General features: G+C 36.9%; 1 protein-coding gene across 14 annotated transcripts in view; it reads right to left on the bottom strand.

Moving 5' to 3' along the window:
- The window catches only part of ABCC9 (ATP binding cassette subfamily C member 9), a 137,175-nt gene that overhangs the window by 34,657 nt on the left and 78,862 nt on the right, over positions 1-23,656 (bottom strand). For all 14 annotated transcript variants that reach the window (XM_032347705.1, XM_032347707.1, XM_032347696.1 and 11 more), the window contains 8 exons: positions 15,300-15,437; positions 15,026-15,151; positions 10,679-10,775; positions 8,153-8,382; positions 7,366-7,514; positions 7,083-7,152; positions 4,909-5,066; positions 518-610 (listed from right to left, as the gene is read on the bottom strand). In XM_032347705.1, coding sequence (XP_032203596.1) covers positions 518-610; positions 4,909-5,066; positions 7,083-7,152; positions 7,366-7,514; positions 8,153-8,382; positions 10,679-10,775; positions 15,026-15,151; positions 15,300-15,437 — 1,061 coding nt within the window. The remainder of the gene's footprint in view (positions 1-517; positions 611-4,908; positions 5,067-7,082; positions 7,153-7,365; positions 7,515-8,152; positions 8,383-10,678; positions 10,776-15,025; positions 15,152-15,299; positions 15,438-23,656) is intronic.

The following is a 23,656-nucleotide window of genomic DNA, read 5'->3' as shown; positions in this document are numbered from 1 at the left end:
TATCATTTCTTTTATTATTAATATTCTTATTTTATTATTAATATTCTTATTTTAATATATTCTTATTAATAATATTAATATTATTAATATTCTTATTTAATGTTCTTAATATTCTTATTCTTATCAACAACTTGTTGATTGGATGCTTCTTTTCTAATCACCATGTTTAGTGCTTTCCATGTATTTGTCAATCAGCCCAATGACCCTAAGAAGCAAAGTTGATTTCTCCATTTCACAGATAAGAAAACTGAGGCTAGGGAATTGACAAGACAGATCTACATTACACAGCTAGTATCTTTCCAATACGGTATTTCATTCTTTCTTTATGTTTGTCAAAATTTCAGAGAATTAGACTAACTCTGAACATTTATTGCCGTATTTTCCCTCTTCTAGTTTAGAACACTGCCATGCCCACACAGTAGGCACCCCAAAAATGGTAGCAATTATCAGTTATTTGCAGATAGGTTTGTTGATTATATGATTGCCTAATCAGCAAAATGAAAATATCTTTGCTCACCTAAATGCCCGAATGGTGGTGAGTCCTTCAGCTGTTTCTGAGAAGTGGCAAAGCAGAGGGAGCTGGGTAGAATCATCAAGTTCCTGGAGATCTCTAGAACGGAGAAAAGTGCAAAATTAACTTCAGATGCATTCAGGTTCAGAGGCTACTGTGTTCATCCTAAATTAGGGTTTTTCCTTGTTATTGCAACTAATTCCTCCTAGAACCCAGTTAACAAAAGCCTCAACAGCTTATAATCTAAAGAGGAAGAGAGAGATGAGTACAGAATGAATTTTGGTCCAGGCCACATATGTACTGCGTTGTAAAAACTACTTGCTTTGTGCAACAACTATAGCAAACTGCTATGGGGACACAGAGGAAAGGACGATTACCTCCTACCTCGGAGGTGGATAATATTTTGGGGGGACATGTGGAATTTAGGCCAAATCTTAAGCTTTGAGGAGGGCTTCAATAAAACAAGAAGCGCATTCCAGCTATGGGAATAAGGGCAAACACAGCAGACTAAAGAACGCGGCAGGTTCAGTCTGGGTGGTGCCCAGAATCCTTTGCGAGTGCTGCAGCAGGGAAAGGCTGTGTGAAGGAGAGAGGGACTTGTGGCGGAGGGTCCTGGGTGACTTGGACAAAATCCCTGAAGTCTAGAAATGAAACGATCAGGCTGTGCTTCAGCAACATGACTTGGTCGGCTATAAAGGATGAAAGAGAGTAAGTGAGTTAGGGTACTCTACATCAGAGATTTTTTTTTTTAAGTTCTGAATTACTGGGATTCTAATGAGATTTAAAACAGTCTCCCAGAAGTAGGTTTCTAAACTGCGACAATCGATGAATGGTAGCAGGGTGAGTAAGAGAGAATTGTCAAATATGGCGTGGCTGTTTCTAGCTTAGCCGACTTGACAAATGACGGTATTATTTACCAGGGTGGAAGACACGGAATAAAGGGATTTGAAGAAAAAGACAACGAATTTGCCCTTGGCCACAATGAATTTGCTTCCTTGCCTCCACGCTTCATGGAACTTTTTTCATTGGTCCTCTGAGGAACTACATTCATATAAAATGTATATTATATATATATATATGTATATATGTGTGTGCATATATATATATATACGTATAATATTCAACGAACATTTAGTGGACAAACATCTGAATGATCCTTTTCATAAAGATGCATACTAGTGATGAAAACATTTCCTGAAGCCACATAAGCTAACATTTCTAGAAGATAGGCTAAGTGTTATACCATATGTTTCAAAACAATCCTCTTTTTTCTTTTCAGTTTTTTTCCCTGCCAGTTTTAGGTTTGGGGGTTGAGGGTTTAGAGCTGCAGCATCAACATTCACCTTCCAGAGTCAATGAATTAAACTGTTCATAATCTTCAACAATAAGTTGAGCCATTCTGGGCTGCCTGTGTAGTGCCACAAACAAATGCAAAACTCTTTTGAGTTTCTACAATGGATTTGTCCTCTTTAGAAACTGCAGAAGAGACAGAAAGAAAGAGGGAAGGGAAAGAAAGAGGAGTGGAGGAAATCGAGTACGAAGGAATGTGAGTAGTTTGCTACTTTAACCATAAAACTAAGTGGCTATTTGTCAATTTGACACAAGTAACAGGTGGTCACTGCATTTGAGGTTTGCAATGAAGGGAAAAAATTAGGATGGAGAAACCCTTGTTTATAAGACTGTGTTTTGTGAAACCAAGAAGGGGAGGGCACAGCTTGACCTTATATTCTTGTAAGTAGGACTCACACTTCTTTACAGAGCTAACCACACATTAGGTCTTTGATTTCAGAGATTCCAAATTCCATGACATTTCCTGTCTCCCACTTTAATTCCTTTTGGTATTTACAAAACAGCCTGTTAAGTTGCCTGAGTTTTTCAATATGAGTGAGTCCTGCAGAGGCTCAACATCTAGAAAGGTTTTTTTTTGTTTTGTTTTTAAGATTATTTATTTATTTATTTGAAAGAGAGAGAGAGAGAGAGAGAGAGAGAGAGAGAGCACATGTAGGCTGAGCGGCAGGCAGAAGGAGAGGCCAAAGCAGACTCCCCACGGAGCAGGGAGCCTGATGTGGGGCTCAATCCCAGGACCCCAGGATCATGACCTGAGCTGAAGGCAAACAATCGATTGAGCCACCCAGGTGTCCCTAGAAAGGTTTTTTGTCTGTGAAACTAAATGTCATGTGCTTATACTTGTTTACTTCCATAGAATTTCAAATAAGAATGTTTGATAATCCACTATCAGTGTTAATTCTTTAAAAGTGGCCATCTCATCCATGCGGTGCCTGGGTGGCACAGTTGGGTAAGCATCTGACACTTGGGTTCAGCTCAGGTCCTGATCTCAGGGTCCCAAAATAGTGCCTCACATGGGGCTCTGCACTCAGCGTGGAGTCTGTTCGAGATTCTCTCTTTCTCTTCCCCTTCCATTCGTTCTCTCTCTTTGTAAAATAAATAAATAAATCTCTTTTTAAAAAAAAGATCATCTTCATATTTTAGGCACTATCAATGCTAGTAACAGATTGTTCTTTCTTATAATGAACAGAATCCGCAATTTTTATTATTTATTTATTTATTTATTTAATGATTTGCAATTCCAATTTATAATGGACTAGGAATGTTTGCCTAGTCTTTGTCCTCAATTTGTATTGCAAAGGGATAAAAATAAGTCCAAATGAATATGTGACTGAAGTAAGACATGACTGTAATATTTAGTGATAAGAAGACAAGAATAGATTTGGAAACAACAGAAATAAAGTAACTGAACTTGCCTCTCCAGCAAGCAGTGTCAGTAATGGTAACAGAATAAACAAAAAAGTGAACTCATGATTAACTCTTCCCTTTTGGTCTCAATTTGCTATAAGAAAAGCAGATGAGGCTGGGAATGAAAAAACATTCTAGATTTTTTTCTAAGATTTTATTTATTTATTTGACAGATAGAGATCACAAGTAGGCAGAGAGAGAGAGAGAGAGAGAGGAGGAAACAGGCTCCCTGCTTAGCAGAGAGCCGGATGTGGGGCTTGATCCCAGGACCCTGAGATCATGACCTGAGCTGAAGGCAGAGGCTTTAACCCACTGAGCCACCCTGGCACCCCAACATTCTAGATTTAATACAGATCTCTAACATTGGAGGACCCCCAAATCATAGCTGAGGGAAAACAACCACAAATTAAAAACCGTTATAAGATATATTGAGAGGTTCCCAACTACAATCTTGGCTTTTCTTATTACCTTCCCCAATTTCTCATCATCTTCTTTGCAATCATGTCCTATTAAATATCCTCAGTTTACCGAATAAACTCAGCATCTATCTTCTTATTCTAGCACTTAATGCACATACAAGGATTACCTTATCTACAGGGACTAAGTTTCTTGAGCACAGGTTCTTGTCAGGTGGATCCCTTCACCTGCCACATGGCTTACACAATTATTTTCAACACTGTAATGCCTACTGAGTGTTTGTTGCAATAAAGTGATTATTGCAATGTATAAATTTACTGTATTATTTATCACAACCCTTCAAAGCTGAACTGGAATTTTTTTAAAAATTTAATTTAATTTTTTCAGTGTTCCAAGATTCATTGTTTATGTACCACACCCAGTACTTCATGCAATACATGCCCTCCTTAATATCCCCCACCAGGCTCACCCATGCCCCCAACCCCCCTCCTGACTCTAAAACCCTCAGTTTGTTTTTCAGAGTCCTCAGTCTCTCATGCTTCGTCTCCCACTCCGATTTAATTTTAAAACAACTGGTACTACATATCATTTAACTATAGTACATCTCAGCAAATGATAAATCTTATATTAATAGAAGAATGTAAGATTCATGGCTACTTTTATTTATATTTGGCTGCGTACTCAAGTATGTGTTAAATTATCCAATCTGGAAAGTTCCAATCTCTTGGAGTTACAGCTCTTGTATCAGACATTCAAGATTATCTACTTTTCTAGTCATCACTCTGACTTCTCTCTTTAACCTTTTTAAATTCTTCTGATTTTTACAGAATGCATTTTAGCATTTTACAATATTTTATCTTTTCTTCCCACTGTGCAATAGAACAATATGAAGTCACTTACTCTTTGGAACTGTGTCTGGTTTTACAATATTTCTGTCAATGTCATGTTCAGAAAATGGATCACAGAATGAAAGATTTGGCATAGTTTGTGGACTCAAAACTCAACACGTCAATCCACATGTTAATAAATATCCAAGATTTAACAACCAATTACAGAAACAATTATAATAAATCTCCAAACGAAATATAATATAGGTTTTATTGTGTTAAAAATAGATTGTTTTTCCAAATTCCATACCTAATCTTGAAAAATACTATAGCAAATCTGGATCACAGCAAATCAAATACATAGGCTTTTGAAAATGAATAGAACTTTGTTTTACTTACTTAGAAGCGACTCGAAAATATTTCTGGATAAAATAAAAGGCGACCCCAAGAGGCACGAGAGCGACCAGGAACACAGGGGTAGCATAAGAAATCATGCCAATGGCAGACAGACAGAGCAATGTTGAGCGAGTCAGAGATTCCAAAGTTGGAGGGATGTGCTGTGAAGAAGGTAATTGGAAAGGAAAATGTTTGAGCTCAAAGAAAATATTGGTTACAGTGCAATAAAATATTCACTTTAAAGTTAAATTATATAATTATTTACCAAAGTACCACATGGACGTTTTCACTGTAAGCAAGTCTTCATTCCTTCAATTTCACTCACTTCCCTTAGCTCAGTATTTTTATCCACTTCCCTACCTATCTACTTATCCTCTGTCAGTCAATTTATCTTGGGGATTTTATGGAAATAAATTTCATTTGTCTATGTGTTCTTGATTTATTTTACTGAATAAGATAGTCTATAAATCTTCCCATGTTACCATACACAAATCTCCCTCTTTTTTAATGGCTGCATACTATTAAAAACATAGTTAGCTATTCCTCTTCTGTAAGAAATTCACATTAATTTTCTGTATTTGGCTTGCTCATATCCTTTACATGTTTTTGATTGGATTACTTATTTTCCTTGTTGATTTTTAGATGGTCTTTATAGGTTATGGATGTTTTCCTCTTGCTTTACATATGTTCCAGTTTTTCTCCCAGTTAATCTATTATAGTTTAAATTCATCTTTGATGTTTTTAGTTCAACAGAAGTTTGAAATTTTATATAATCATTTCTGCTGGATTTTTCCTTATTCAGAATTTTGTGTCTACTTAATTCCTACCCCAAAATTCTAAAACCATTCTCCCACATTTTATTTTATAGTTTTATATCTTTCTATGGCCATCTTTATTCCATAAGTATTTGCTTTTATTTTATGGATAGCTAATTGTCCCAACATCCTTTATTAAAAAAATAATCTTTTTCTTACTGATTCCAGAAACCACACTTATCCTGTGTTAAATTTCTCCATATGCTGGTGTTTCTGAGTTCTCCATTTTATTCTTTTGAACTACTTGTTTTCTGTGATCACCAGAGTACTTTATTTTTATAATGTTTTCTGGGTATCTGATAGGGGAATTCTCTGTATATACAGGATTTTTCAGATTTCCAGGATTGTTGGACCTCTTTTCTTCTTATTAGTTTTCCTCTCTACTTTTGTTTTTGTTATTATTATGAGTAGTATTTATTTTTCACTTAATTTTTTAATTGGTGCAGAGAAAGTTACTGAATTTTATATCATACACTTTATGCAGATACTCTTCTGAACTGTCAATCTAGCTGATTTTCTTTTTATTGTACTAATTGTCTTGAACTTTCTAGGTGGCAATCATTTCATCTTCCAAATAAAGACTGTGTTGTCTCTACTTTTTTGTATATGTATTCCTTATGAAGTGTTTTAGATGCAATGTGACTAACACCAAAGAATACATCAAAAATTTTCAGTATACTTTTTAGTCAGCTGCATGCATCAAGCATTGTTTTCCTAAACTGGGGATAATTTAGATATTCTGATAGTAACTCCAAAAAGTCAGAAACGACAAGCGCTGGATTTGATGGATTCTTCTGTCAGTTATGCTAAGGGGTCTGTTTTTGGAGTGATCCAATTTTAGAGTTTAAGGACTTTAATTTCAGGACAAACTTCCAGAGGCAGACGGATCTAAAATAAACTCGGCATCCCTGGAACACTCTAAAATATCATACCATCTAAAGCTTTTCTTAGTAAAGAGCCAGTCTAGCTGAAGTAAAGGACACGTAAGACAGCTTGGCCTTCTATCCTTTGCTTCTGGGAGACACTCCTCATCGATACTAAACTTCAAGAATTTTGTTGTGACTGGAGATACATTGATCAAAATGATTCCTTTTTATAATTAAAAACTAAATGTTAGTTTATTTTTTCACACTGATTCTCTAAGTATCCTCTTCTACATGCATACATTATTTCAAGTTAAGTCTTTTCTTTAAGTTTTTATTCTAGAAATCAGTTGTGCATATAATATTGATATGAGTGCATATAAGCTTAAAGTTTTAGAAATATTTTATTGTTAATAGGAATCATGGTTTATCTTAAATATTACTTATCTTACACTGAAAAAGTTGTTTTTGAACTTGGAAGTAACTCAGAGGCACTCACCTGATCAATGATATTTGTATCAGCTGAGAAACGATTGAGAATCAGTCCCAGGGGGGTGGTATCAAAGAATCTAGGCGATAAACAGATTGGAATGTATGATAATACTAAACTGTCTGGAACCTGAGCACTGCTAATGGACAACTTAGAGCCCGGAAAATGGGAAGGTTCCTATTCATTTGCTCAAAGACCAAATACACTCTCTAAAGTTTCACACTTTGCTTAAATTTAAAGATTCATGTTTTATGATTTTGTGTGGGGGAGTAAGAAATAACTACTTTTTTACCTTATTGGTCCAAGAATTATCTTATTGAGGAGATTGTGGTGAAGGTTTTTGGCAGCCGTGAGACCCATCCATTCTACAGTAAGAGATGTAACAAGGCAGAGGAAAATACCCGCTCCACAAAGTATGCTAAATCCAGCTACGTAGTAGGTCTAAAATCAAACAACACCAAAAACCCACATAAGAAATTATCAGTTTTTTCTTACTGGAACACAAAATATCAAAGTCAGACAATATTTTCAGCTTCATTATCTTGCATCAGTTTAGACAGTTCGTGGAGACTAAACACAGTACCCCCACCCTGTCCCCACTGGTTTCCTTCACCCTCTTCCAAGGTTTGCCGAAGGGCAGATGAAGCATTACAGTCTATTTTCAGATTTGGAATATTCTTGGCTTTCTACACCGTAAAGCTTATCCTTCCTATCCCTAATCTCAGAATGACCAACTAATACGTTGGTGTCAGTAGTTAAAATCAATACCATCAAAACAATAACAACAAAAGTTCCATGTATATGTTACACACACACACACACACACACAATCATGTGCTTATACCTTCCCTGAATCCAAATCAAACATTATCTTTTAATGTTTCTTATGATAAGCTTTAAAAACGCAAAAGAAATCCAAATAGCTTCCGTTTTGACAGGTCATTCCATTTCAGGTCCTATTTTAGTTAACTTACTGAATCATTACAAAAATTGGGCTATTAATATCAAACTAAATAAAAGTATCACTGTTAATCTCAATATTTATTCCCTTAATGATTTAAAAACAGAATTCACTATACCTGATCAGCTTTTCCACTATTGTTTATACTGTACTCCGAAGTCCATGTGGCCAGCCAGTAGTCGATGGCCACAATGACTGAATGTTTCAAAAGCTTAGAGAAAATCATCAGGAAGAGCAAGAAGAATCCTCCAGAAGTAAGGTATCGCCAGCAGGTTTTCCAAGGCATTTTAGTTCTGAGCCTCATTACAGTGGACATATTATCATCCTCATCTTCCTCTTCTTCTTCCTCTGCATGTAAAATATTAGTTTAAGCTCTCCTCAGTCAACAGGTAGATAAAATTGATATTACCTTACAAAAAAGCATATAAAAATCCCCCTCAGATTTATAGAAATACAAGTGTTAGTCTTAGAAATCTTAAATGCTTTTAGCAGGAAAAACACCCATTGAAAAAATTGGTGAAAAATGAATGGATGAGCAAAACAAGAAGCAGCATTTATGTCTGGATGAGATAATTTGCCAATTAATTACACAACAAATTGACAGGAAGTGTAGACTAGAAGTTTACAGACTTATTGAAAGAACCATATTGCCAATGAAACCACAGGTCTGGCCCCTAAATACGTAATTCTTTGAACTCTAAATTTCTGTATTTGTAAAACTTCACCAGAAAGAGATAGACTCTGAAATTTGTGGATTGCCCAAGAGGGCATAATCTCTGTTCTCTATGGTCCATTTTAGATGTGGTCACGGAGGCGCATGAGCAAGAAGAAATCTTCCAAAGAGCAAAGGCAGAGGACAGAGGACAAGAGTCAGGGAGTTCCTCTCAGATGTTTAAACCATCTGGAAACTCCAAGATGATTATCCTAAGAACATACTCCACTAAGAAGACAGAATTTCGGCATTTCCTCACTGGCAAAATTTGATTATTTGTGAGGTCTGGCAACGGTTGTGCATTTCCTATCCTTTCCTTTTCCAAAGACCATTTTCATTGCAGTTATCCTGTTATGTATTCTACTACTGTATACTGAGCAGGTTATGGGTAGGGAAGATAGGTAACTTTGATTTACAGTTTATCAGACCACAGAAATCTAAATGTGGATACTATGGGAAGACTGAGCATCACCAAAGATCCTAATATTTTGAACTAAATGAAGTAAATGAACAGGTCTCAGAAAATCTGTCCTTTGGTAAGGGTAGGTTCAATGTGTGAGCAGGATTAGAAATCTATGTGATGAAAGTTCACTTCCAGACTACTTGCTGTCTCCCCAACATCCATTCACTGTTTCCATACTAACTGAAATTTCAACTTGCCTATGGCTGCCCAGCTAATGACAAGATTTCTTCCTTCTCCCAGTACCTAATCTGTCCATGTAATGAACTGGCTGATGGTAAGGAGTTGGGAACAATATGTGCAACTACTTCCCTTCTTCCCTTCTTGGTGGCTGGAACAGACATACTGACCAGGACCAGGAATAGCAACCGAGTGAAAAATACGTAACATACTCGGCTCTTTGATATGCATTACATCATTTTATTTTGTAGGAAAGTAGTACTATGTTATTTTATGCCCCAGAGAATGGATTAACCAACAAGCCCGGGGTAGAGTATCCAGCCATATACTCACCACTGGAACAGTGGAGAGTGTAAGTGGGCATGACTCCACTTTTAGAATGCATTAGAAATAACTGGTTTTAAATTCTAAAAGCTGATGTCTGTTTACAGCACCAGACGTTCTTTAAAAATATTCTTAAATCTAAGGAATTGAAGTGCAAAATCCATTCATCCATTCTCTCAATGAGTATTTACTGAAATACTGAATAGTTATCTGGTATAAAAAGGTAGCATGTCTTGGTGTTTTTTAGCTTGAAATTACAATTTTCTCTCTTTGTTAACTGGCTTGTAGAAATGCAGTCTTAAGCAAAAACTGTATAAGAAACATGAAGTATAGTGCATTTACCCTATGGAATTATATGAGATTTCTCTTACAAACTTCTTGGCAACACATGTCAAGGCAATGTAATTATTCATCTTATTCCAATATATTCCAGGAAATCTTTTGTTCTTTACTATACCTTATTAGATCCAGAAAACTGAAACATAACAAATGGCTTTCGTGGAATTCTCTTATTCTTCACTGCTGTACTGTTATGAAAATTCCATGAGGACTTACTGAATGATTCAAATATAAATATTTCAAAACAGTATTTTATTCATATTTCCCATTTATTGCCTATTTCTGAAGGACTTACATTTGATTAATGACTTGGTCATTCTACTAGTCCTTTCCAATTTATAAAAACAAGGGTCTAGGTCTGATCACAAACCGGGCCTTGCCTCTCAGCCCTCTCTCACACAGCACAAATACACTAAGACACACTTAGAAACCTCTCATGATGCTGGTTGATGGGTTATATATACTTTTCTTTTGCTCCTATTCTTTTCATTTTCAGTATTCATATTTGGCTTAGTTCTTTTCTACCTACGAAGTGGCTTTTTATTCTTCATGGGCACACTGTTTATCAGGTGCCAAGGTAAAGCAGTCACGTCCCACTTGAAGGTTTCAGATAGAAGAGAAAAGACTACCTTCATCTTCATCCTCCATTTGGGCTTTGGCCTCTCTTGAGTACATGGCTCTTCGAAGGGTTTTCCTCTCTAGAGTTGTTTGGTCAGCTTCCATATCCTACAGTAAACACCACATTACCGTTATTCAAGGAGCTCACAGCCACAGGAAGGTTTTGACTCACCCATCAGTGACCCATACGTACCAACTGTTAGTCATCTTTGCCAGTCTTGGGCTCTCTGCTCTCTATAGAGATCCACAACTCCTGTCGTAGGAGTAGTTGTGAGGCAACATCTGAGGTTTGTAAGGCTTCAGAGCTCAGAGGTGTTGGGCAGTAAGAAGCCAGGGTAGTAGCAACAACACAAGGGCGCCAACCCCAGGAGCAGGCACACTTCCTTAAGGCGTATTTCACCACTGCTACTTGTTTTATCTTTACATCACTTTCAGATAGTCCCTATAATTGTCTAACTAAAGATTTATTCATGATAATAAATAATTTCCTTCAAAAATGCATGCAGTTCTAGACTGGGCAAAGCACTATCACTCATCCCCTCTTCTAGTAAATTACTGAATCAGAGTGAGTTTCCTTAACATCTCACTAGGGTAGCTGCACAAAAGCAACAGACTTCGGGCGCCTGGGTGGCTCAGTGGGTTAAGCCGCTGCCTTCGGCTCAGGTCATGATCTCAAGATCCTGGGATCGAGTCCCGCATCGGGCTCTCTGCTCAGCAGGGAGCCTGCTTCCCGCTCTCTCTCTCCCTGCCTGCCTCTCTGCCTACTGTGATCTCGCTCTGTCAAATAAATAAATAAAATCTTTAAAAAAAAAAAAAAAGGCAACAGACTTCAATAGGCAGCGAAATAAGGTAAGTAATTTTGAAGCAATGAAAAATGAGGGTACTTAGGTGCCCAGCACCTTTAGGAGAAAGCCTGAGGAGGAGAAATATGCAGAAGGAGAAAGGAAACATCCCCCAAACAAACTATGTGAATTTTTCAGAGTTGCTTCAGACTTGTGTGCTCAAGACAGGGAGAAGAATTTAATTTCTCCATTCCTCTTCTTCCAACACCCAAGTCCCCTTGGCTTCAGAACTGGAGTGGTAGTATCAGTTTAATACACTGTGGGTTAAATCAGCTGCTGCAGGACAGTTTGGGAAACTAACCATAGCCTTGTTTCTATGAGGAAATGCATTCTGAGCTCCAAACAACCAACCCACAAAATTTTGGAATCTGATAAATTGAGGGCTTTCTGCATATGCACACACACACACACACACACACACACACACACACACACACCCCTCACAGTTTGACTGTTATATCAATAAACAAATAACCCATAGTGGTCAGTATCTAAGTAGTGATCATGGTGGTTGTTGTTTTTGTTTTGGGCTTACACAACATGTGCGATTTAGGAGACTTGTTAGAAGGCTCTATTGTTTCCAGATTCTTGGTTTTAAAAAAATGAAAGCTAATATGTTTCTTGAATAGCTTTTTTTTTTCCAGAGACAATTTCATATCAGCTTTTAATTATGCCTAATGATATGAAAACTAGCTTGTACATGAGCTTAAACACAAATTAAAGCTGACTCGATCCTTTGCCGACAGAGTAATAAAATGAAATTACCCTGCACATTGGAAAACAACAGATTTGGTCCCTGTTCAATTCTTCCTGCTATGTGAGCAAAAGATGGAACATCTCAGATACTTAAAAGAAATCTTTACTCATCTTTCTGATAAGTAAACGCTCATATTAAGCTCATTACAGGTTAAATATTTTAAATTATGTTGATATTTGACTTAAGTGAATTTCACTTCATTTATTTAATAAGCATTTCTTGAGCGCCTGTTATAGATCGGATTAAAGTGAGGGCTGGGGGAGGAGACATCAAATGATGTTAGTTTTATTTTGCTTAATAACATTAGGAAGATAATGGTGTCATCCAAGCTAGAATTTTTAGTAATATTTAAATCAGCTTAAAGTGTTATCTCCTCCACGTTCTTGTAGTTTTCATTACTATCCTTGTAACGTTTCTCTTATTGACCCCTTAGGCCTTAAGCAGACAGTGGTATCTAAAGCCCAGAGACAGGATGTTCTGTTTTGCTGGTCTTCTCTGCTTGGTTGATTTGCTCCGGCTCTAAGTCAGCCTTTCTCGACCTTGGCACTGTTGACATTTTGGTCAGAAAACTCTCTGTTGTGGGGGCTGCACTGTAGGACATTTAGCAGCTCCCCTGTCTTCTACCCACTAGTAGCACCTGCCCCTCAGCTGTGACTGACCAAAATGTTTCTAAATGTGGCCAAATGTCCCATAACAAGCAAACTGGACCCTGGTTGAGAACTAGCGTTCTTGTCAAACACCTGACCCTGCCACAAAACAAAGTGAACAAGAAACTGTCCTTCCCCTGCCCGCCCCCCACCCCCCAGGGCGACTCTCCCTGCCTTCAGATGAATTCCTAGTGCCTTCCTTTCCCTGGGTGGCATTAACCTCCTCCACACCCAGGTGAGGATTCTGGACAGGTGCACTGTTCTTTCTGGCTTCTACCAGCCGCTGTTCAACCTTGCATCTGCATTCACTCTGTTCACACCCTAACTTGCTCCATATCTCCACCCACTGATTTATAACCCTGTAACGTGTCTTTAATTATAGAGCTGTGCTATCTCAAGTGATCACTTCATTTCTAAATACAACTTAATGGACTTTCTTCCAGGCTTGTTTAACAGTCACTATTATTATAAAATCAAGCCAACAAATCTCTCTCTCTCTTTTTTTTTTTCCAGATCTTCTTTCCAAAGTAAACCATAAGTGGCCCTACTCCTTAAGCTTACATCATATTCTTTTGTCCCTGACATCTTGGTCACTGTAAAAAAAAAAAAAAACGTCATTTGGAGCTATCAAGTTTCTCACGGTATAATTCCTAAGTGGGCACTTGCTGGTAGTACCTTGTAACTTTTTTTTTTTTTTTAGTGAATATCCTCATCTAAGTGGTTCTGTGATTTGTCCCATTCTACTTAAACTTCTACTTTTACATATGTCTTTTCTTCCGTAGGTAGTTTGCTTTTGAGGTCTTTGGCAAATACACAGAACACAGAGCAATCCTAGGGTCTGTCTGACTTTTTATCTTCCTCTCTCTAATGAAACATAGATCCTTTTATTCTTTTATGAAATAATGCATTTTAATTTCTTGGTGTTCTCAGAAATTTGCTGATACAAAAATTTCATTTTATAGTGCTGATTCCTGACCAGGAGTACCAAGTTCTGGACACTTCCTAGTCTCAACTCAAAAAACATTTAAAAAAATTGCTAATACAGTTGATAAGTTTACCTCTCAACCACAAGCTGTTCTTTCACTGCTCTTAGTCTGGTCTCTGACTCAGTTCTCACCCCATTCAGTGTTATATTTATATCATAATGTTGATTATACTGGAATTACACTGAATACAGACCTGGGTTTAAGTCCACCTACTACCACTTACAATATGTACTGTACAGCTTACGAGTTACTTAACCTCTTTGGGCTTCAGTTTTCTCACCTATAAAAGTGAGATCATATTTTTCTTTACTTATTTCCCATATTTTCTTTGCCTTTTTCTGGAGGTTGTGAAAATCAATGGAGCTATGTAAAGAAGGCTTTAAACTTAAAAACTGTATCAATGTAAAAGTTTATTGTTATTACCTCCTGATGACTTTCCTTCATTCCCCAGCCCTGTCCAGGCATGCTTAACAACTTCACCCACAGCTCACAGCTCGCTCTTCTTTCAAAATCACCTTAGATTTTGTTTTGTTCATGACACTCTATTTATAGGTGGTGAGTGAAAATAACCTCACATTACAGATGAAGAAAATAAGATATGCAGAAGGAAAATTAAGATAAAATAATGATATACTATGATTCAGCGAACAGTTTAAGTTTTAAACACTCATATAATTATAATATGGTTCAAATTCCAATCAAAATTTTCTAAAAACCCAAGAGCACTTCCTCCAAAAGTTATCATTAGAATTTCATTCTTTCAAAGTAGCCTATTTATTTGTTTTAAGATCAGAGAGAGAGCAAGCATGTGTGAGTGTGTGCATGAGCAAATAGGGGGAGAGAGAGAAGCAGGCTCCCCACTGAATCTAGAGCCTGATTCAGGGCTCTACCCCAGGACCCCGAGATCACAACCAGAGATGAAGTGAGGCACTTAACTGACTGAGCCACCCAGATGCCCCCAAAGTAGCCTATTTATTAGTGACATATAATTATACAATTACTTTGGGTTTCAAATGAGGACCATAATATCATCAAATATTAAATGGTAATATACCTTTAAATGAATTTAATAATTCATGACTCTTTTAAAGTGGGCTCTGAACTCTTCTGAATTATGAGCAATTACCTTCTCTAATTCTTGATCTTGCCGATTCATAAGTGTTTTCCAGTGTTCATAGAGCTCAACATCTTTGGTCTGAATGTCCTTCAAAGTCCCTTCTCTTAGTACACTTCCGTCTTTCATGGCTATGATCTAAGGAAAGCATATATTACCAGAATTGTGACAAAAAGCCCCAACTGGCCGAATGAATTACTTTTATTTAAGAGAGCATTTCTTAATGTCCCTGTTTATGTATATGAGTATAATATTAAAAGTAATGAAATTTCTCTTAAACCCTTACCCAGTCAGCATGTGTTAGATACTGTAATTTGTGAGTCACAAGAACAAGTGTCCTTTTGTCATCTTGAAGAAATTTCAAAATCCCTTCCTGCATTAAGTGATCACTCAAGTGAATGTCCAGGGCAGAGAATGGATCATCCTAAAACCAGGAAAATGGAGAGAAAAGGAAACAGTTTCTATATTCTTGATATGACCCAATTTTTCTAGAAAGTAGAAATAAAAATGACTAAGAGTACATTATCCTTAACAACCAGTTTATACAAAAACAGACTCTGTCTACACTTAAATTGTTGCGAAGAGGTATTCAATTAAAAGTGAGGCTTTTATTTTCTCTTTCACTTTAAAAATTATTTAAAAAGCAAATAATAATATCCCAAGTGTTTGTATTATAATATATAAAACCTCCAAGCTCAAAAAACAACACATCCTGACAACTTTTAACAATAGACCAAAGAAAGAATAAAACAATAATTCCAGTAGTTGAAATGTAGATAATAAAAACAGGCATAGACTCCAGACCAAGATGGCGGTGTAGGAGAATGCTTAATTTCCCTCCTGCCATGGGTGCTCTGACTATGCAGCTATACACAGAGCAATTCCCTCTGAAGGAAATCCAGAAACTAGTTGAGTGACGTCAACACATTGGGAAACTAAAAAAAATACCCCATCTAAAAGATAGTAAAGGCTGAGACACACTCTTACCACAAACCTCACCCTCCGCACAGCACCATACAAATGGAAGGAATCCCCAACTCCCAGCTTCTCTCTGAGAAGTGAAGGATTTGGGCCGTACATATAGAGTAGAGCCCCAATTTTTGGCTGCTCCCCAAGGGACAGGCCCCCTAAATCACTTAGCTTTGAAAGTCAGTGGAGGTTGCATTGATAAGTCCCATAGAAATATAGGAAATAAAAAGCAGTTGCTAATAGGCACATGAGCACTTACCACATTGTCTCTCCAGGACTCGGCATAGAAGAAGCAGGCAAAGAAGCGCCTTACCCAGTGTTTCCCTGGAAGGAATCTGACCACATACTTTACAAGCTACTGGAGGATCCCACTTCTAATTAGCATGAAGGATCCTGATTATGATCCTTCCTGTAGCCTGAAAGAGCTATTGGACACGTCCCTTGTCTTTTCTTTCCATCCTATTCTAACAATCAAATCAAGTTGCCACTTTCTGCCTGGGAGGAGATTCTCATCTCTAGTGTCCCAATTGTTATGGAGGACACTAAATGTGCTGGCTGCCATCACCTAGCTCTGAGAGCCAACAGGGCTTGCATTCATTTTTCCCCTATGGCAAACAAAGAAGCCATTTTTAAAGAGGCATAGGAGCACCCCACATGGCTATACACTCTGGCTCAGTGCGTGTGGACCAGACAAAAATGCTCATCTCCCAATTTCTCCCTGTTTGCTTTTCAAACAGGCATCTTGGTCACTGTAAAAAGGGTTTTGACTAAATATTTTCTCAGCTGCTGCCCGAGGGTCCAACTTCTAATCAGCCTCCATTTAGGTGCTGACTGCAATCCTCCCCTTCGGGACACTGATGGGTCATAGCCCACTATCAACCACTGGGAATCAGTAAGAATAAAGACAGAAGCTCGGGCAGTCACAAAGTTCTGAGAGGCAACCAAGAGCTTGGGTCAGGTTGAATGATGAGGTTCATCGCCTACAGGAGACCAGTCCGTCAAGACTGGGAGAGCTGTCTACTTTACTAAGGCACAGAAGGCAACACAGAGAGTCATGGGAAATTAAGAAACAAGAGAATATGTTCCAAACAAAGGAACAAGATAAATCTCCAGGAACCAATCTTAATGAAATGGAGGTAAGTGATTTATCTGATACAGTGCTCAAAGCTCACATAAAGATGCTCGCTGAGGTTGGAAAACAAATGCAAGAATAAAGTGAGAATTTTAACAAAGAGATGTAAAATCATACCAAACAAAAATCATAGTGTTAAGAATATAATAATTGAACTGACAGTTTCCATAGAGGACTTCAACAGATAACTAGATTAAGAGGAATAAAAATCAGTGAACTAAAGACAGGGTAGTGGAATTAATCCAGTCAGAAGAACAAAAGGGAAAAAGCATGAAAAAGACTGAAAATAGCTTAAGGGACTCATAGGACATCATGGAGAAGAGAAATATATTCATTTAAGGGATCCCAGAAGGTGAAGCGAAAGAAAGGGGCAAAATGTTTATTCAAAGAAATAATGGTAGAAAATTTCTCCTACCTGGGGAAAGAAACAGACATTCAGATCCAGAAAACACCAAAAGTACCAAAAAAGATGAACTGAAAAAGAGCCAAACTAAGACACATTAAAATTAAACTGTCAAATTTAGGCAAAAAGAGAACCTTTAAAATAATAAGAGAAAAACTAACGTGCTACATACAAGACAATGCCCACAAGTGTATAAGATTTTTCAGCAGAACCCTAGCAGGCCAGAAGATAAAAGGGTGGTAATTCAAAGTGCTAAAACAAAAACAAAAACAAACGGAAATGCCCAGCAAAGTTGTGCTTTAGAACTGAAAGAAAGACAAAGAGTTCTCCAGGCAAAGACAAACTGAAGAATTTCATCATCACTAGACTGCCCTTACAAGATATGTTAAAAGAGTTCTTCAAGGTGAAATGAAATGACACTATTTAGTAAGAGGAAAACAAATGAAAGCTTAAGACTCACTAATAAAGATAAATACATAATTAAGTTAGAATACCCTAATATTTTAACAGTGATAGGTAAATCAGTTAAAACTCTAATATTAAAGTCAAAAGAGAAAAGTATTAAATATTACTATAACTGCAATACTTTATTAGTATATAAATATAAATAAATATATATGTATAAATATACCAAATTACGTGTTGTACACTTTTTAATTAACACATAATGTATTATTTGCCCCAGGGGTACAGGTCTGTGAATCATCAGGCTTACATATTTCACAGCACTCACCATAGCACATACCCTCCCCAATGTCCATGACCCAGTTGCCCTATCCCCCCAGCAACCCTCAGTTTGTTTCATGAGATGAAGAGTCTCATGATTTCCTGATCCCATCTTGTTTCATTTTTTCCCTCCCTACCTGCCATGAACCCCTACCCTGCCTCTCGGATTCCTCATATCAGAGAGATCATACATTTTAAATACATTTTACTTGTCAAATATACTTCAATTAAAAAAAGAAATTTCAGGTGGAGTCTGACTCTAGCCAAGTTAACTACCTTGCTAGAACAAATCAACCATCATCACAAGAAAATATGAGAATTTAGAGGCTCTACAATATATCACCTACAATATCCAGGATACAGAAAAAATTAACAGGTATATAAAGTAATGGGGAGGTTTGGGCCATAGTCAAGAGAAAAAGCAGTCAGTGGAAACTATGACTCAAGATAAATTAATAGCCATTTAAACAGTTATTATAAACATATTCAAGGACTTGAAAATATATTGTAAAGGAAGCATAAAAATATCAACTGAATCAAATAAAGTACTTAGTACAGTACCATGTAAAAAACACTAAACAAATGATAGCTATTATTATATTATCAGTATTAATAGTAGTAACCACAAGAATATCCTACCTACCACTGAGCTGACAAATTCCCAATTGTCTTGGGAAGAAAGGAAGTTTGTTTGTTTGTTTTTAAAGATTTTATTTATTTATCTGACAGACAGAGATCACAAGTAGCAGAGAGACGGGGAAGCAGGCTCCCCACTGAGCAGAGAGCCCGACGTGGGGCTTGATCCCAGGACCCTGGGATCATGACCTAAGCCAAAGACAGAGGCTTTAACCCACTGAGCTACCCAGGCACCCCAGAAAGGAAGTTTTTATGTACCAGTTAAGACATTTAGAAAATAATTTAGGAAATAATTGACTGGTGATGACATTCCTGTTAATTATTTCAACATACATTTTATTTCTATAATGTTAGATACAGCATCAAAGTAGATACTTGATGTTTTGGAATCCTTAAAAGAAGAAATCTAGAAACTACTAGAGAAAACATTTCCAGAAAACAAGGAATTAAGAAGCAAAGTGACATGCAGGGAGGATGGTGAATAGATACATAACCACCAACTGAAGCACCACTCAGAGCAGGGATGAGAGAAACTCAGGGACAAGGCAGTAGAAAACAGTAGAGGTTTCTGGTGAAGAACTGGGAAGAGTGACTGGAACAATGAAAAAGGAATACATCAATGTCTTCATCATCATACTTATTTCTTTGTTGCTCCTCCCTACATGCAATATGAAACAAATATTTACTTTGCCTACAGGGCCAAAAAAGAAGTCCACTCATTCTACTGGTTACATACTGAAATACTTAAAAATTACGACTAGGGAAAATTTTCTAAACAATTGAGTAAGCACAGTCATAGTGTGTATACAGATAAATTGCATTGGATAAAAATATATGTTTATAAAAAATAAAAAATTAAAGTTAAAAAAAATAGTCAAAAAAATTGCATTGGCTAATTATCTGGACAATGAAAAACAGAAACAATTTCTATTGAGATAGAAATTAATATCTGGAAGTTAGAATAAATGTGTGTATGCAGTCATTACACTAGTGATACAATTAGCTCATTAATTTCATAAAGTCTCCATCAATCTCTGCCTGCCTCGACAGAAACTATTATAAGCAAGATGGCTTTATTAAAGTACTTAGGAGAAGCATGTATGAAAAGGAAATATTAATGAGGCTCAGATAGTTAAAGGGTGATTTAAAATTATAATAGCTTTTTAAAAATCAGGGGCACCTGCCTTCAGCCCAGGTCATGACCCCAGTGTCCTGGGATGGAGTCCCACATTGGGTTCCCTACTCAGGAGGGAGCCTGCTTCTCCTGTCTGCCACTCCCCCTGCTTGTGCTCGCTCTCTTCTCTGGCAAAACAATAAATAAAATCTTAAAAAAAAAAATCAGTCTACTGATTTCATAGTGATGAATAAAGAGGTGATTTAATTAATGTCCTCAAATGGCTTTTATTGGAATACATTTAACAACAGAGAAATGCCTACTGTAATATCATTTATTTAAATCATTTAAATGATGCAAAATATTGGACAATGTGATATTTCAGTTAATAAAATGATATCACTATACAGACACATACATATACCCATATATATCTTAATATGTGTGTATATATATTTCAAACACGGTAATTAAACAAAATGGGCTTAATGACATAATTGTCTTGATCGTCCTGAAATTTATTTCAATGACCTGTGAGATACTTCAAAATCTTTCAGAACTCTGGATCTTCTTAATGACCATTATTTTTGAAATGTTCCAAGAAGAAGAATGAATAGGAAGATTGAATTAGCTTTAAAAAAAAATTTTTTTTAAAGATTTTTATTTGAGAAACAGAGAGACAGCACACCAGCAGGGGAAGCAGCAGGGAGAGGGAGAAAGAGAAGCAGTCTTCCCTACTGAGCAGGAAACACAGTGCGGGACCCCATCCTAGGACCTGGGCATCATGACCAAAGCTGAAGGCAGCTGCTTCACTGACAGAGGCATCCAGGCTTTCTGAATAAGCGTTCTATGTTTTGCATGGCTATACCTTTGGAAAAAACAAATATATTCACTGATATACACAGCACATTCCATAAAGCTTCAAAAATAACTAATATCCTTGATACATCATTAAGCTGTTTCCATTTGGCTTTGATATGTGATTAAGTTTATTTAAGGCAAAACATAACATCATCCAAGTAATTATTTACACAAGGTCCTTAAAGATAGGAGTAGTGTCTTTTTCTCCTTTGTTTCTTCTACCCATCACAGAAGATGGCACTGAGGACATTAACAAACTATGAATGGATGGAAAGAAGGAGGGAAGGAAGAAGAAGGGTTAGAAAAGGGAAGAGAGAGGTGGAGGACGGGAAAGAAGGCAGGGAAGGGGGGAAGGCAAAAGGAAAGGGAAAATAGGACAATATATGTAGCAATTTGACAGTAATATAGTTTTTAATACCAGAGAATCTTATCTGATCAGAAAAACAAAACTCAACAGACATGCTGTCCTAGCCAGACTTTGCCACTCACTAGTCATCAGTCCTTGGGTAAGATGCTCTATGCATAGGTTTCTTCATCTAACATGGGGATACCGTCTACCCTCACAGCACACTCATAAGAATCAGATGGGATAACACTGAGTGCTTTGTGAATTTTTAAACAATGGAAGTGTTAGATATCATTTTGAGATAATTATTAAAACACATCAACAGAGATATTTTGCTGCTAAAATATTATCCAATTTTAGGTTGCAATAAAGTATATATAGTATTTAGATCATAAAATCCAATAGTTTTAAGGTTATCTGAGCTGACCAGTACATCTGGAACACACTTTTTCAAGGGACTCTGAAGAACATTATTATATCCAGGATTAAGAAAAGTTAGAGAAATTATATTACTGTGGAAGAATTAAAAATACTAAGCTTGCTTAGCTTAGAGAACAGTAAAGTAAGGTGAATTGTGGAAATAATATTAAAATATTGATTGTGGATGAAGAAAAGAAATAATGCTGTTGCAGAAGCAGAAGGAAAACCAATTAATGAAAAATCCACAGATGCAAATTTTAATCACATAATAACTTTCCAATAAGAGTTATCCGTGGTAGGCAGAATAACAGCCTCCAAAGATGTCCTAATTCCCAGAACCTGTAACAATGTTACCTTACATGCTAAATGGGATTTTGCACATATGATTAAGATTAAAGACCTTGAGATTGGAAGCTTATCCTGGATAATCCAGATAGGTCCAAACCAATTACACAAATCCTCAAGAGCAGAGAACTTTCCCAGTTTGAAGGGAGGAAATGTGACTAGTAAAAATGGCCAGAGATACAAAGTTGCTGGCTTTGATGAGGAAGGAAAGCAACCATGCGCCTAGGAGTGTGGGCAGCCTCTAGAAGCTGGAAAAGGCAAGAAATGGACTCTCTCCTCGAACCTCCAAAAGAGAACACAGCCCTGTTTGCAAGAATTTTCACTCAGTAAGATACATATTGGACTTCTAATTTACAGAACCATCACATCATATTATGACTTAAATCACCAATTATGGCAATTTGTCATGGCAGCAGTCGGAAATTTATACACTGACCAACAAGGAAAAGGCCATCTTGAAGTTAAGCAATCTGTCTTCAGAGAGAGTCATCAAAAAGCTCTTAGAGGTGATGTGTGAAAAGTAATCCTATAATGAATGGATATGGGAATCTACAATGTTAATCCTATGACTTCTTTGAATTCCCTGGCTCTACAACTGAAATAAGTAAGGGTCGTTAAACTGAAGGCCATGGAATGATCAGGGATAGAATACTACACCCAGAGAACCTTGGTTTTTTTCAGATTCCTAAGTCATTTGGTCTTCAGGTGGTTCAGGCATTAACTGATCCCAAGACTCAAGAAGTCACTTCCAGCTGTGGGTCTATCCACTGTGAAAGGGATTTACAATTACATAAGTTACTGCTAGATCCTTCTATGATTTTAATGGTGTATTTTTCTGGAAAATTTTGGGGACAGGTATTCTTAGGGATATTAACCTGAAGCAAATTTCCAGTGTGTCTAAATTCTGTCCCCAGCAATAGATACAAATTTAGTGGGAAACTCTAAAACCTACTTTTTGAAGAGCTTCTCAGTATTAGGTAGAATGAAAACTCTAAAGTAAGTCTGGAAACCAGATTAATAAATGGTGAATAACTACACAGAAGAAGGCAGGGAAAGGAAACATTTACATAGTCTGCTAATCTCTTATATACATACTTGTAAGTTATTTTAGCTACCTCCTACTGGAGGAACCAAACTATAGCAAAATTTGTAATCAACATAATCATCAAATTCTGTTTATGGATCCATGGGTAGAACCAAGTTTTTTTACCCAGGATATACATGAGAATCATCCAAGGAGCTTTTTAAGACTCAGACTCTAGACTCTATGTTTATAAATGATAATTTAGTAGGTTGAAGGTGGTACCAAAATTTCTATATTTTTCGAAAGCTTCATGGTCCAAGGTCATGCACAGCCTGAATTTCACACCACAGAAATGGAGTACTATGCATACTTACCCTCTATCCACCAAGAGTGCATCTTCTAATCCCTTTTTTGTCAGCAAATATAAGTGAGAAGACATATGAACCTGTCCAGTTGATCCAACACCATACAGACTTTTTCATTAATGATTCTCGTGGTTATGAATCTCATATAAGCAACAATTCAGGGCACCTAAGTCACTTGGATTCCAATCCAGATACCCCAACTTTCAGACTTATATGTTGATCTGGTTTGTACTATGGGATTCAGTTTCCTTTATATTCTTTAAGATTTCAGAAGTTAAACTGTCTTTCCTTTAGTCGCTTGA

This window comes from Mustela erminea, chromosome 6, assembly GCF_009829155.1.
Source record: "Mustela erminea isolate mMusErm1 chromosome 6, mMusErm1.Pri, whole genome shotgun sequence".
Taxonomy (NCBI): domain Eukaryota; kingdom Metazoa; phylum Chordata; class Mammalia; order Carnivora; family Mustelidae; genus Mustela; species Mustela erminea.
This window is presented reverse-complemented; position numbering and strand designations above follow the sequence as displayed.